The following is a 15,905-nucleotide window of genomic DNA, read 5'->3' on the forward strand; positions in this document are numbered from 1 at the left end:
GAGATCCCTGTACAACGGCAGGCAGTGCAGTCAGGATCACCACTGTTACTGTGCCTCTTTACATAGGGCAAGGTGCCAGCACTCACAGTAACATGCACTTGGCTTGACCAGGCTTCATTGTTGGAAGTCTGCTTTTGACTGGATGAGGTTTTGGATCAGGCTCCTTGTGATTAGTTTTTGGCTTATACATTAGGATTGGGGTTCACAGAAAATCAGGTTAGGGATCTGGATATCATTATATTTTAAAGGCTCTCTGGGGTTTAACAAACTAATCCAGCCCTTAGGAACTCCTGGACTTGACTGTGCAGGTATGCAGGAGCTTTGCATACTCCAGAAAACATCCTGCAAAGTTAGACTTAGCAAACCAAACCTGTAGCTGTAGGTGTGTTCTAAGGATAAGCATTTGTTTTAAACTGAGATTGCTCATTGAAATAGAGCTATGAAACCTATTTGTGTCTATTTCCTCCTTTGCAATAGGTTTTGAAACAATCGTGCACCGAGATTCTGTATTTGGAGCCATCGAGTGTCTGTGTAGGAGGTAAGGTTTTATAATTTTAGTATACTAGTCAATTATTATAGGACTGTGGTTTCCCTGTTTTATCCAAAGGAAAACTGCATGTCTCTCGAATAAAGCATCTTAAACTTAAGTCCTCAAGAAGTTAAAGAAACATTGGATTTCTTGGTTGACTTCTTGCTCTTCTCAGAGGAGCTGACCACCAGGGCCTGCTTCCATAGCTTGGGTAATGCACGTGGAAGTTTGAGAGCATTTACCTGCCCCTCTCCCATGAGACTGCTTTGCATTTGTCCTAGATCTGTCCCAAAATCTGTGGAGTGTTAGAACAAAGCACGTGACTGCATTTCTGGGCAGCAAGAGCAATATATTAATGAAATGGAAGAGTTGCACAGAATTTTAAGGCCTTTTCTTCCTTCTGAGCTTCATAATCCACGCATAGTTGGATATCAATCAAAATAAGGTAGTTGCAAAATGTTACTTGGATATTTTTGTGAAAACATGGATGCTCTGGGTGAAGTCAGTGTTCCTGGTAAAAAAACTCTTTTCACTCCTCCTCTGCACAGCTCATAGATAGTGTGGCCCTCAGGCAACTTGCAGAGAAATAATACTCTGGAGAAATGTTTTCTTCATCTGGCACTATAAGTGAGCCTGATCTGGGTTTGGGGAGTCTTCTGGTTTTGAGTCCCAGATTTCTCATTTTTCATTCACTGAGAAACTGTGTCTTACTGTGCAGCTGAGCCCCGGATCCTGGTGATAGCCTGAATCCACTTCCAATTTCATAGGGCTGTCTCAATAAAAATTTGGGAATAAATCTTGACTTTGTCCATTTTTAAGGTGAATTCAGTACAAGGGTTCAGGAAGAAAGGAGATCTCACTAAGTTGGAAGCATTATTATGTTGTGCTTTGTTTATTGCAGACTAAATGAAATTGCCATGGTGTAACTTACTGCAGTGCACGGAAGTTTGGTGATTTTGTTGTGTTTGCTTTTCCCTCCAGAGGAGTTTCAAGTTGTTCTCAGAGGAAGCGGCTTAACCCTTGGTGGAAGAACCAACAGCGTAACTTGTACCTATCAAGTGAACGGAACAACAATCCGTAAGTGTGGGCATTTGCAACTGTCTGCCTTTGTAGTCCTGAGGCAGTGTTTGATTTTGCTTCTCATTACCTCAGCTGATGAAAGTTGAAAGAGAAGAATATCAAAGAGGAGGAGAAAGAAAAGCTCTGAAGATTAATAAAGGGAGGAAAGTTGTTTCATGTTCTGCTCATTTTGGTACCAGGTGCTGTTAGCTGTGATTGGTGTTGGCAGTCCCCTGGCTGTGGGCATTAGCATGGGTGAGAACTGTTTGGCTCCTGATGTTTGGGCAAGCAGATGTTTGCTGATGAACAAACCTGTCACTGCAATGTACTGACTGAGGTCCCTTTCTGCAGGATAGTCCTGGCTAAGACATCTCATTGCAATTCCCAGAGGTACTTGCCTTGTTTTTTGCAAGGTCTCTGCCCATTCTGGGTGGTGTGCCCAGTGTGCTGTGCATTTCATGGGCATGTCAGTCCTCCTCCTGCAACAGCACAGAAAAAGGCCAGGTGAGAACAGTGGTATATTTTATCATGGTCCATGAGCTCTGTGTGCACAGCATCTCAGGGCTTACTGCAGCCACATCCCAAAGCTATTCTGTTTCAGATGGTGACCATGACACTTTGTGCAGGCACTTCCCTATAGCTTATATGTGAGTTTGCTTTTTCTCTCCAGAAATTCAAGTGGATGGCTAGGATAAGTACATCCAACTTCTAGCTCTAAACAGAATTCTTTAGAAGCCAGCCAGACTGGAAAACAGCCAAAAGGGAACTTGAAGGAAAAACTACAACTGATTTTTTCCCTGCCTACAGTCTAATTTCTGTATTTGCCTGTCTTTAATTCCTACATAATAGAACTTGTGTTTCCAGTGCAGTTTCTTCCTTACCCAGGATATTGTATATATTGGAATGGGCTGCCAGTCTCTCCTGCCTGTTAAATACCTACAATAATTTGGCGTAATAACAGGATAACCCAGTAGTTCTGGATGCAGGCAGCCTGTGTAAGTCAATTCAGCTTGTATAAATTTCCCTTCAGTTTCCATTACAATTGTCACCTCTGCTTCCCATTGCCCACAAACACTTGCTACCATCTGATGTGAGACTTGCCAACTACAGCTCTGGGCTGCTTGTTTTTTCTTGGCTTCAGAAAGGGGTGTGCTGGAGCACATGAGGGTAGGGGAATGGCACAGTGATGTATTGATTATAAAAACACAATCTGCTCTATGGGGTCTTGCCAGGGCCTTCTGCATCCCCCCGGTCCACATCTTCAGCAATGGACAACAGCAAGTGGTTAGGGAGTAGTACAGGAAGAAAACAGGGAAATTTCAAGTTGCTCTTTCTGCAATACACCAGGTCATTCTCTACAGCTCTGGATTCTGATTGCCTGCTTCAGAGGAAGCCTAAAGGGGGCCAGTGGAGCCAGGATGAACAAGAAGATAGGCAGGGTGCTTGAGCAATAGCAGGAAGAAGGAGATGGTCCCAGGAGAAGGACAATCATCCCCATTTCACTGCAGTCTCCTCTACAGAAGACTGGCAGTCCCTCTGCAGAACTCTCAGTATGTGAGGGCACAAATGAAGGCACTCGGGTGAGGATCTGCTGGCATTGGAGCTCCCCTCACGGAGAGCCTGGGCTCTTCTTTGAGACCAGCCTCTAAGCACACCCTTACTGTGTCTGTTCCCCTGCTTTTAAAGGATGCATTTGGCATCTTTCTCATTCTGCATTTATAAAGAACCATTACCAAATGCTAGAAAGGAAACCTGCCAAATGGAGCTGTGGGATAGAAAAATAATCTATGAAACATACCATTAAGACAAAAACATATGGCAATGTGCTAATCCCTCTTCCCCACCTCACAACTAGCCCCAAATCTAGGCCAAGCAGTCAGTGCAGATTATAGCACATATGAAAAGCTCATTTATGCCAACAGCTCCTCCTTCAGCTGCCCCTGAACTGCTTGTCTGTCTGCCTATTCCTGAAATGCAGAACAGAGTCATCTCCAAGTTGATCTGGCAGATCACTTATCTGCTCTCACCCCACAGTCAGGAAATAGTCCTTGCACAGAAATCATCAGTCCTGCCGTGGGGAAGTTCAGGAGGATGGTTCTGCACAAAGGGGCTGAATTTTCCCCAGTTTACCAAACACATGAGGCAAAAAAGCTCTGTTCTCCGCTACTCACTCCTGCAGAACAAAAATGCTGTACTGGACGCAAGGCTCTACAAATAAGTGCTTGATGTGCTCTACACATAGGTGCTTTGTAAGTGTAAGATGTCTGCAAATCACACAGACTCTAAAACAGAAGAAACACTGGAGAAAAAGACACTCGAGTCACAGCTAATAAAACAGTCCTGTAACACAGTGCACAGGGATGGAGCCAACTAGAAACAAACCTTCATCTTCCAACTACCAGGAAACTATTTATAGTGTTCTTACTCTCCACAAAGACAGCGCTGATTCTAGGAAATGTTCTCTCGAAGAGCATAAGCTGACTGGAGCAGCTCAAATACGTGCTGTAATGTGGGCTCACCTGGCATTTACAGCCAGCTCTGGGGCTCCATGTTCCTTACCTTGGGCCTGCCTTGCTGCTGATTTCAGCCAGGATAGACCAGCAAAGAGCAGCTCCTCACCTAAGCTGTACAGCATAGTAAGCTCATGTGATTTTTTTTTTTTCAGATGAAAGGCCTAAAAAAGTAGAATCTGATTTTTTGCTCTGCCCTGCACCGATCCTGTACAAAAGTGGCCAGTAAGTACTGAACCAAATGCCAGCCCATGTTATGCTGGAATTTGGCATTGTTATAGCTGACGTTTTTTGGGAGGGGTTTGGCTGAAGGCAATATTTTGTTGCTTTTACGGGGGGTGGTCTGTTGTTGTATTTTTCCCCCCATTCCTGTGTTACTTCCCTGGTGTATATGCCAGCTTTGGAGCGGGCTTTGAGTAATCATCTGTGAGCAAACCATTCGGACAATGCCTTAGAAATGAATATTCAGCCGGTTTTTGAAATACTGGAAAGATCTGTCTTAAGTTTAATGCAGATTAGCTGTTTTAACAGTCTTGTCTGGATCATCTTCAGGCCCACTGTTAGAGATGACATTACCACTGACACTTACAAGCTATTATTAAAATTAGGTGTCAGGACATGTACCCCTGCTCCACATATCCTGATCCAATGACTTAACAGCTCCAGCACTGGGGCTAAACTGTAGCTCTGGCCTTATTCTCGGTGTCACTGGCCAGGATTGCACATTACTTCTGGCCCTTGGAGAACTAATCCTTCCCTCCTCCTCTCCAACTCAAACGTGCCTCAGGGTCTTATGATCACTTGGACTTCATTCTGCAGATTTCTGAAGACCCTAAGCTAATCTGAAGTCAGAAAACTGCACATCAGATCTGGGTCCTGTGGGAGGGCAAAAGCTTTGGCTGTTGGCTCCCTCCCTGTTTATCAAGTAGTTCTTCCCAGAGACTTATTAGGAATGAGATTAATGCTAATCCAGTAGGAAGTGCAGCAGTTATGCATTGGCATTTATCTGTGGCAGTTCAGCAGCTGAAGAACTAAGCATGTTGTATAGATGACTTGTCTGTAGTAACATTTCTGACTTGTTCAACAATCAGCTGCCACAGTTGTGCTGTCAGATGGATAGCAAAGCTCCAAATGCACATCTGGTTTGTGTGTAAAACAGCAGGCTGGGAGAGGGAAGTTGGAAAGCTGCAGAGGAAAAACATTCAGTGCTTGACCCCAGTGGCGTGGTTTGGGGCAGAGGGTCTGCCTCCCAAGCTGCGTCATGGCTGGCAGGGAGAGCAAACACAGAGCAGAGCTCTACATGGAGAGCAGAGGAAGGTGGTGAGGGATTCAATACCAATGTGTTTCATGATGTTGCTTTTCACATCTTGTGCCACGTGCAGAAGAGTGTCAGGCCCCTGTGCCTGCTGAGTGGCCTGTGCATCCCATAGCGCAGCAGCAGTGCTCAGCTGGGAGCTGGTGGGGGTGTGTAAGCATTCAGCACAGCAGCTCTGCAGCTCCTCCTTAGCTAAAACCAGTCAGCACCACCACAGCTTTAAGGGAACTGATGTCATCAGAACAATGCCCATCAGTCGGGTTAAAATGCCTCCTCCCCAGGCCAGGTATTTCAGTGTAGTTACTGTACAACAGAAGAGCAGTAGCAAATTAGATCCCAGTATGGAGCTCCCTAAAAGCTGATGCTGTGAATGCTTTTCCACACTCAGTTTGTCCCAGAGTATGTAAACAGCCAGTCCTGCCAAATGCATGTGAAGTGCATGACACATTTGTTTAGGTTAAAGCTGTGGAAGTTAGTTGCACATGTTGCATTTTTCCTTACCCTGTGGAGTGTTACTGGACCAGACAGCTCTCACCCTGGAACTGCAGTGTAAATAATGCACATCAGCACAATGCAGTTGGAGTTTTACAGGTTCACAGGAAAATACATTTTTCCAAGTTACTATGTGGAACACAGTTCCCTGACCTGCTATTGAAGGAGTTGGAACTTTGGCCCAGAGCTGAGCAGTTTACTGTGCAGAAGACTGACAGCTATGAAAGTTATGTACATACTTGAACTCTTGACTTCCCATTGGCACAGCCTAGACTAGGGCTGGATATCTCCCAGTAATTCCTCATGTAGTGGAGCCAATATTAATCACTAATATAGCAACAACTGCTTTGTTCTTTTTAGTACTCTTTTTGGTGGAATTAAGAAAACACAAGCAGCCAGAGTTAGCTTGCTGTGTAGCTTTTAAACCTGAAACTTGGTTTCTGGGTGAACAGTCAAGACTCATGTAACAGGTTTCATTGTATGTTTTCCTAGCTGGAGATATTTCTTTTTGCCTGATGAATCAGAAATTTTCCCAGGCAGAATAACACTAAGCTGCGTGGAATAGAAAAAATGCCAAAGTGTCCAGGATGTTGGGTTGGTGAACCTCTGCTGTCCTGGACTTCAGCCATGGTGTGCTTCTGCTTCCTTCCCAGCTGTTGGCTGCATTGAGTCTGGAGCTTCCCAAATGCCAGCTGTAGATCTAACCCAGGATTTTTTTCAAAGTCTGCTTTTCCACAGTACCCTGTAGCAGATGGATGCATCATCCTTAGGCTGGGTGACAACACGAGTGTACTGCCTGTGCCATTTAAAATCCCTTCTTGTCATGCTGCTTCTAAAATGCAAAATTCCATTGTCTGCTTACAAACCCAACTCACAAGGCTCCTGATCAGCTAACACCTGACAATTATTCACAATTTTCATATGAGCAAACCTATGCCTTAACACATTACAAATTTGAAGTAAAGCAGAAAGGGAAAGTACACATCCATCTTGCAGGAAGGTGAGGGGGCCAACCCAGGTTGAACTGCTTTGAGAGATCACTTATGCACTTGTGATGGCTGGTGTAACAACACAATCAAGCTGGTTAGTAAACCTGACTCTGATTCTACTGCATTGCCCATTTAGAAGTCACATTTTGGAGGTCTCAGAATATTTGAGAAAATCAGTTCCCCTTTTTAGCTGAGACTTGGATTTGTTGTCCTGCCACAGCGCAAGAGAATCAAACCAAACCAGAGGTGGCTGTGACGCCTCCATTACTGTACATCTTTCTGTAGTCATTGTGGTTTGGAAAGCAATCAGAGCCCTTGTCTCTTTGAACACTAGTACAGGAAAAACAGTCATGTTTTAAAAGTCTACATTCCTTGCTAGCTTCACTTTTGTTCTCTTCCTTCTGCCCTAAGTTCTGTGAGTTTGCATCCAGACCAATGTCTGTAAGCTTGGCTTCACCTCCAGCTGCCTTCTGCTCTGGTGAGCCATTGGTGAAACCCCCTCTGCCTTTTATGGAAAGGCCAGTGGAAAAACCAGCATTTCTTCCACTGCCTGAACACTTAAAATTTGCTTTTATTAGGTGAGTGGGTGACAGTAGCTACTGTGGAAGTTGAGACGGGCGCTGCACTCAGAGTACTTCTTTAAAAACTTCTGGGGGCTCCAAGTATCAGCACTTTGTTGTTAAAAAGTCCTTCATACCTTTTCTCTGTTGCAATTCCATGGGCAGCTCCATACAGCTCTGGTTCTTTCTCTCTTTGTCCAGTTCTGGCTCGCTCCTTCCTGCCGCTAGCATGACTACCTAGCCCTGTCGGTCCTACACACAGCATCTTTTCCTTTCTGTCCCTCATATGACCTCCTGTCCCTTCCTCCTCACAACACGGCCAGCAGACTCCAACTGAATCCCCTCCTGGCTCACTCACTCTTTATCACACCCACTGCTGGGAGAGAAAGGCTGTTCCTACTCTTGGATAATTAACACAGCTGTAATATATCAAGGATAGGACTGCCTTCAGCACCACCTCTATCTATCTCCCCACAACTACAGTTTAAACTAGCACAACAAAACACTGTTTTACTGAAATGCTTCTAGTGAAGAGTTATGTGACTATTACTTATCTCTGTCGGTTTGAACTCTCATTTCTCACTGGAAAATCACAGTAACATTTTGGATTTGATGGTGCCTACTGCAAACTTCCAATCTTGTGCAGACTTTCCTCTAAGCCAGATGAGAAAGGATGGATGTAGGCTAGGCAGTGGATTATTCAAACTGAACCAACAGGCTGAGGAATTGTCATTGTTCTTAAAATAGTTCAGAGAACTACAGAAGTCTGTTCTTTCATGCAGCTGCAGTGCTGGCCAGCTTCCGTCTTTGTGCATCCTGCACTTGAACTCAGGTTTTGCTAGGACAGAAATATGCAGTGTCCTTCTCCTTGGGCTCGGAAGCTTAAGGAATAACAGAACCAAAAAAGACAAATCCCAGCCTAAATCTGAGTGTAAGTGAAACTTCTCTCACAGGTACCTTGACTTGATGATAAGCTTGCATGCCAGGGTGGGACATTGCACATTGCTGCTGTTAATGATCTTGTTTGCCCTGTATTCAAGTACTGCTGTCTCCAGCTTCCATTTATTGCTTCCTGCATCCTGTCCAACACAAACAGCTGGTGGCACTTAAAGAGCAAAGATTCAATAGGAATTATTTTCTGGGTGGTAGGAAGGCAAATGACTACTCCTGTACTGCCAAATTCTTGGTTACCTGCAGTTTCCAAGGAGCTGATGAAGTCTGGGGCAGCTCACTTGGCACAAAGCACACAGCAATGCAGGAGGTAATCCGTTACCCATCACATGCCTCACATTCAGCTCTAGGGGCTCTAGGATTTCTAGCTGCAAGATGATTCCATGACAAGGGAACAGGGGTACCTTGAATCTTGCTTTCTGTTTTCCAAGTGTCATTTTTATTAATACCAGCACCAGATATTAGGGGAAGAGCATGGACACATGAAAGCAAACAGGCACAGAGAGGATGAATGGATTGTGGGCTCCATCCTTCAGATTACCTCGCTGGGTTTCTAGACAGCTGTCCCTTTGGAGAGCAGCTGAAAGGTGTTCTATGGAGTGGTTGTCATAGCAGGCGCCCAACCAGGGATCTTGACTGTCCTTGCTACCTAAAGATAGATTTTCTTCTGCCTTTACTCCATTCACTGCTGCCTGTGACCAGGAGGCTAGGAACTGACAAACTGCTTTTGAGTCTCATATCTTGTGGAACCAGAGCCTGTTCCCTTGGGACAGAGGTGGTCCCAAATTCATCACGCATGCAGGAAAGTGTTTGCACCCCGAGGCATATACCCAGTACATGAAGCAGCAGGGAAGCCAGTCTTTGCAAATTTAACTATACCAAGGAATAATTTTTTCCACTGTTACTTCCCTTTTCTTCCCCATCAGCTGCAGGCTCTTAAGTCTCTCTGCTTCCTCCCTCGTGCCACTGTGCCGGCACCATGGAGAGGCACTCAGCTAAGGCATTACCTGTGCACTCTAGCATTCATTAGGACACAGTGAACACCTTTCACACATTTATTTCTTGCTGCAGCTCCTTTATGGAATGGGTAGTATTCCCCTCCGGTTTCCTGTGCTTGATAAAGGCACTCAGGAAGTACAAGCAGTGTTGAAGAAGTGATGCTTTGTAAGGTGACTGATGGTGAATATGTTTGCCTAATTAACTTGTGGCTAATAATTCTAAGCCATTAAGTAGCTAGTTAGTACATGCTTTGAATAAACACATCTGGTGCTGCCCTGAGTGGAGGTTGTGGCTGTGTGTGGGTGACAGATGTGCTGTTTCCCCAGTGCTCCCTTTTCCATGCCAAGCAGTACGGCAGTGCCACAGCCGGAGCCAGGCGGCCTTGCAGCAGCTGTGCACTCCCCGAGTGGCTCCAGGGACTTGTGTCTCCTCTCCTCAGCTGCCCGGCCACTGCAGCCTGCTCTGGTGCCTCAGAGCTGGCGTGCAGCTCCAAGGAATACCCTTTTCAGTAGCTTAGAGACTCCTGCCTTCCAGGCTGAAAGGCAGCAGGAGGGGATAAAGTGTCAGGCCACCCAAGGAGCAGGGAGTTTAGAATTCCCAAGCCCTGCAGATTGATCTCTTGCTGAACAGAGGGCATTGGGAATGATCGTGCTTTGCTGTGTCACTGCCTGGAACAACCTTCCAGGGAGGGCAGAGTCGTCCTCTGAAGGACAAAAGCCTACTCCTTTCTGTGGGCAGTCACTTCCTAGGTTGGCACAGCTCATAACTCTCATCAGTCTTAGAAGTGAGAACAGCTAGGATCAGTTCCATGCAGGAGAGACCCTTTCTTCCAGTTAGGCTGTTTCTTAGTTTTTCAGGTTTTGGCTTTTTGTGGTAGGTCTGTTTAAAGTTGGGTGTTTTCCAGACAGAGGAAGGAGTTACGGCAATAAAGTAAACAAACAGCAGAATAATTTGCAAGAGGCTAATTTGCACAGGGATTATGTCTTAAAAGGGAGAGTTGAGTTCTTAGTTACCAAGGGGCAAATTAAAGTTTATTCCTACTTCTGAGGGCCCATGAACCCTGATTACCCTGTGACTGCCCCATAATGTCCAACACAAGCTGTCATTAGAGCTAGAGCTGCAGGCCCAGCCCATGACCTCTGTTTTGTCAGACACCAACAATAGCACAGCTGCCCCTGCCTGGCTGGGATCTCAGACCTGCCATTTGGCACAAGGAACAGAGCAAATTGGATAAATGCACATAAACACATTGGGAAGGGAGGGAAAATAGAACAGAATGAACCAGAGCAGCATCCCACAACTTGTTTGATAGGAATGATTTAAGTAGGCATATGGTATAGTTAAATGTGCTTTCAAAAACATTGGCCTGATTCTTGAAGCAAACACAAAATAAATATCAGAATAGCATGCGAGCTGATCCGGCACCATTAGTGCTCTCAGAGGATGCACTTGAGTGCTTGGGCTGACACACTGACATTCCCACATCAAGTGTCAGTGCCTCATGTTAGCATGGTGCAGTTGTACTTCCCTCTAATGGTGCAAGCCTCAAAAGCAAGCAGGTGACAAGCTTGTAATTATACCTGACCCAGCGTCCATTGTCGTATCTTACTGGCTCAGTGTTGGCGGAACAGCCCAGCCACACCTCTCACAGCTGGATTCATCCAGCAGTCCCCCTGCCCACACACACATCTAGCTCGGCAGCTCACTGGGTGCTCACCTGACACCCCTCTGCAACACTGGGTTATCTGTTACCTCAGCCACACCTGCAGGTTAAACCTCACCTTTGTCTCACCGAGTTTTACCAGACAAACAGACAAAGGCAATATCCTCAGACAGTCTGTGTTATCACAAAGTCCAAATGCACATTTAAAAGATGCTCCTGACAAGCACCCCAGTGTGTTTCGGGTCTTTCCCCCACAGAAGCCGCCCACAAATACTGAAGTACACAAACCCCTATGATTTCCAGTGCATACAGGTACACACACGGCATCATCACCTTTTTAGTCAGACAGGCCCAGAACTTGGTCAGGGTCATGGAATTGTGCAAAACATCCCTTTGCCTGCCTGAATGAGTGCTGAGAAAGATGTGTGGAACTTAAGTGAGTTTTTGGACAACGTGGAAGCGAGTGGCTAAAAACCAGAGGGAGGAGAGAGTTAGTGTTGCTTGCTATGGCTACCTTTGCTGCTGCTATTTTTGTTTTGTCACTTTTTCTTCCTCTGCTGAGAAAGGTAAAAATTTAGAAAAGCTGTTGTCAGTAAAGGCAGAGTGTTTGCAAGCTGCAGCTCAGTCTCACATGTCTTTCAGGGTCACTCAAGAAAGGATTAATACGCTGTGGCTGTGTTGAGCATTTCTGTTCTCTTTCTAATTAAGAAGCGACACTGAGCTCTTTCTGTGGTGTTGTTCACTAAGAAGCCTCACCACAGCCTTTGTGGCAATGCAGACAGAGGTGCCATTTGGCCACAGAGTGAAATTATTCACTAACGTAAGGGGCAGTGCTTGTTCTGAGCGCTGAGCCACTTGAGAGCTTGGCAGCTGGTGTCAGCATGCAAGTGTGGGTTTAAGGACCAATTTACCAAGCCTCATCCTTAGTCTGAAGTCTACATGGTGACTACTTATCACTTGGAAAAAAACATTGTTCAGAGATAAGGGGACCAATTAAAAGGAGAATGCAATAGGATTTTCTTAACTTACAAAAGTTAAGAAGCAGCATGTTGACTAAAATATTTCTCACTCCGCATAACACTGGTCACTACTGTGAAAACGCAAAAGTACAAAGAACCCAGTCACCTCTCAAAAGCCAGCTATCCTTTGAGACACACTGAATGGAGGAGAGCAGGCAGGCTGCTGCTGCTGGAAGTCCCAGCCCCCAGGATGATCTCTGGGCTCTCTCAGCTTCTTGGTCCTCTTCCAGCCTTGCTGGCCAGCAGCCCAGCAGCTCTCTGACATGGGGAATGCAGCCATTCCCAGCACCAACAGAAAAGGAAGTCACCTGTGCTTCTCCCTTTTGATATCCTGCCGCTCAGCAATTGGTGGGATGCCAGCTTCAGGTCAGGCTGTTCACTGTTGTTTTCAGCATTGCAGAGCCCCTGTGCCCAGGTGAAGGCAATACACCCCCCTCCCCCATATCACTGCTGTGCCCATGGCCAGTCCAGACCTGCATGGGATATTGACATTACCCCTCATTGCAAACAGCTGGGCTTCCCCTGTAGCCCTGGGCTGGGAGCCATAGGGGGTCAGAACTGCTCTCACCTGCACCGATTCTTTCCATTGCAAGCTCGCTGAGGTGAAGTGTTTATTGTAGGCATTGTCTTTTATTTCCCTACACAACATTTTGTTCCAACAAAAAGAAAAGACAGTATGGTTCCCAGTGTCTGGTGCTCCCATGGAACAATCTCCCCCCTCCAGAATAGCTAGAGAAATCAACTCAGGTGAGGAGAAGCCAGAAATAGGACTGGATTAGGCTTAATGTCTGTTATAAATATTAATTTCTACAACTATTTTAGAAATACATTTAGTCTGACACAATTAGGGTGTAATGGGACCTATTCACAGATGGAAACATCCTCAATGAATTGTATAGGCTAACAGGCCCCTCAGCCATATGGATGTGGTGTTAAGATCAGTAGTAATTTCTGGCGCAGTCCTTCACGTCCCTCCTAGGGCACACAGTGTTCCCAGAGCATTAGCAAGGACTGCGTGAGCAGAACTAACTGCTGCACATTATGCAGTGGCCATAGGATCCCAAGCTGAATTAATAGTCTAATTTAACAGAATAATGATGTTTCATACCCTGCTACTGCAGGTTCCCATGATTCCATAAGATCAGACCTAGTTCCTCACTGGCTTCCAGTTCTCTCACATTCCCTAGGAGTTCCCAGCAGTGACAGTTTGTGTCTCTCTGCGCTTGTGTCCTGTTCCATGGAAAGTGAAGCCCAGACAGCATATTGGACATGCAGCTGGAAAAGCTAGAGGGTTCTGAGGTAACAAGAGGGAGTCCCAAAGAACCATCACCTGAATTTGTATCAGTGCTAAGCTACACCAAGAAGGGCAGGGGGAAAAGTTTGTACTAATTACCAGAATCCCCAAACACCATAATGAATTCCAGGATGAGTGAGTCTTGCTATCCTCTGGAAAATACTCAGTGCTCCTTTTTATGCCCGTGTGACTGATGGGAGGAAGACACCCCTGACTTCTCCAAACTGCAGGCCATGTCCTGTCCCACTCTCAGTTCCCACTGAGTGGATGGTCCCAGTTCTCCCTTGGTAGAGCTGGCCTGTGGCATAGTGGGACTGCACCAAACATGACAGGCAGGGACTGGTAACCTGCTCCAGAATTGTCCCTGCCCTTGTGCAGCTGAGGCTGTAAGTCTGCGAAGAGCACCATACCCAGAAACCTGGCTGGAAATTCCTTCCTCTGCGTGTTGCCTCCTCCTGCAGCAGAGATGAGTCCCTGGATGCAGAGTCATCTTTGTGGTCCAGAAGTGTTTGTTAACTGAGCCCAGGGAACAAGTCCTCTCTGCTTGGGTCAGGGAGAATGGAGGGCTAAATGTTTATTGTACCCCAGCAAGCAGTGGCCAAAGACATCAGAATGGGTTTGGTCAAATGGAGCCTGTATTATAAAACTATCCATTGTTTCATGGAGGCACTGTTGGAAGGGAAAGTACCCTTTAAATACACAGACCTATTTTTTGCCTTCCTCCTATGTACAGCATTTTTGCTATTTTAGTCAGACATTTAATTCTAGAGTACCTTTCTCACCATAATTTTAGTAACTTTTTGAGCAGTCGCCAGTTTAATTTTCAGTGAGTGAAAATTGGAGGTAAATTATTTATTACTTCCAGCAAATGTCTTTCACAATTGTATTTAATTTTTTCATCTTTTTTAATGGGTCATAAAATGGCAGTAAGGAGCAAATGAATACTTTGCAAATAGGTTACCGTAGATGGAAACATCAGCTGTATTTCACAGGGAATGGGAGGCTTTAGACCAGAGTTGCAGGGACATATGGCACAGGGCCACATTCCTCGGCTGTCTCAATAAACCTGCAGTGGGCACGATGGAAGGAATTGCAATTGTTTCGTCTCCTCAAGTTACATTTTTGGGTAAATTAGGATGGGTAAAAATTAAATTAAATTTGGGTAAATTAGATATATTAGGATGGGCAGTGGGCCAGAACCAATGCAGCTTCAAGTTGCAAGAGTCTTGTGGTTAGTTTTGGTCAGAAATCAGAACATTTTTAAAAAGCTCTTTTCAGGTTTAAGTTTTCCAGGATTGGTTCCCATCCAAAAAGTGATATTGCACAGACAACAGATAGGAAAATCCCTTCCACGTGAAGGAAGGGCCATGAATTGTAAATGAAAAGCAATTTTCCTAGTACAGTGAGAAGGGCTTGAAGTACAGACTGCTGGGAAGGTGCACTTTAGGGCTGAGGTGGAGGCAGAGCAGTAGGGTTTGTGCTGCACAGCACTGTATTTACTCGTGCTCCTTCACCAGCTCTCTGATCCCACCTTGCTCAGATGCGGTGTCAGAAGGGAGCAGAGGATGGGAATGAGCATCCTGGCTCAAAGCCCTGGAAAGCTACTGTCTGTGGGCACTGCTGGGGTTCTGAGGAGTAATGAGCAGGGCTCGACTGCCTTTCCCTGGAGCCTGGCCCCTGCAGCCCTGCATGTCTAGCTGCACAGAGAGGAGCTGCTCAGCTCCACGTGATCCTGGTGCCAGGCTGCAGGATGATGCTGCGGGATGGCCCCGGGGGGCTGTGCCAACAACACTGCCCAAATCTTGAGGGGGTTTATTTGAGGGGCCCTGAGGGGATACCCCACTTGTGGCAGCTTTCCAGAGCTCAGTCCTCAGCGGGGATCTGTGCTGGTACAAAACTAGTACAGCTTCACCCTTCACTGGTGAACCAGGGCTGTGCCCAAGAGCTGCCTGGCTGCAGGGACAGGAATGTTCTCGTGACCTGGCAGTACTGAGCTCTGCTGGAGGGACTCGGCCCTTGCACAACACTGACAGTAACCAGTGGGAAATGCAGGGGCCCAAGAGATGGAATCACTACTGCTTGTCATTTTCATGTCAGAATATTTTCAGTTTCGGCAGTGCCGAGCTAAAAGTCTCACACACGTGGCCAGTTGCTGGTAAACACTAGGATGTGTTTGTGTACAAGTCTGTCTTTGAGCTGTGTGTGAAGGAGTAGCAGCAGCAGACACCTCTTTCTGGGACTCACAGTTTAAGGGGCAGTGTTTGTATGAATCACAAGTACCCACAGCCCAGCAAACAGGTGGCTGCTCAAGAAATGAAATAACGTATTTGGTATTCCCTACAGCTGTGACAGTCTCAGGGAAGGAGTGCTTTTCTGTGTTGACAGGTTCATCCTTTTGAAGATGAGGTAATTATCTGTGTGAGTTCACTCTGTGGCTTCCAGAACTGAGTGGGTATGATCAGCTCCAGCGACATCTCCAGTGGCTCATCCCTGCAGCAGTGTATCGGGGTGGGAATGGGTAGGGC

General features: G+C 46.0%; 1 protein-coding gene across 2 annotated transcripts in view; it reads left to right on the forward strand.

The window, feature by feature from the left end:
- ANTXR2 (ANTXR cell adhesion molecule 2) overlaps positions 1 to 15,905 on the forward strand; it is an 80,276-nt gene that overhangs the window by 25,072 nt on the left and 39,299 nt on the right. For both annotated transcript variants that reach the window (XM_066186712.1, XM_066186713.1), the window contains exons 8-10: positions 478 to 538; positions 1,511 to 1,606; positions 4,254 to 4,323. In XM_066186712.1, the coding sequence (XP_066042809.1) occupies positions 478 to 538; positions 1,511 to 1,606; positions 4,254 to 4,323 (227 nt within the window). The remainder of the gene's footprint in view (positions 1 to 477; positions 539 to 1,510; positions 1,607 to 4,253; positions 4,324 to 15,905) is intronic.

Source organism: Chamaea fasciata, unplaced genomic scaffold, assembly GCF_029207755.1.
Source record: "Chamaea fasciata isolate MVZ Bird 193981 ecotype frontalis unplaced genomic scaffold, bChaFas1.0.hap1 SCAF_6, whole genome shotgun sequence".
In the NCBI taxonomy this organism is placed as follows: Eukaryota; Metazoa; Chordata; class Aves; order Passeriformes; family Sylviidae; genus Chamaea; species Chamaea fasciata.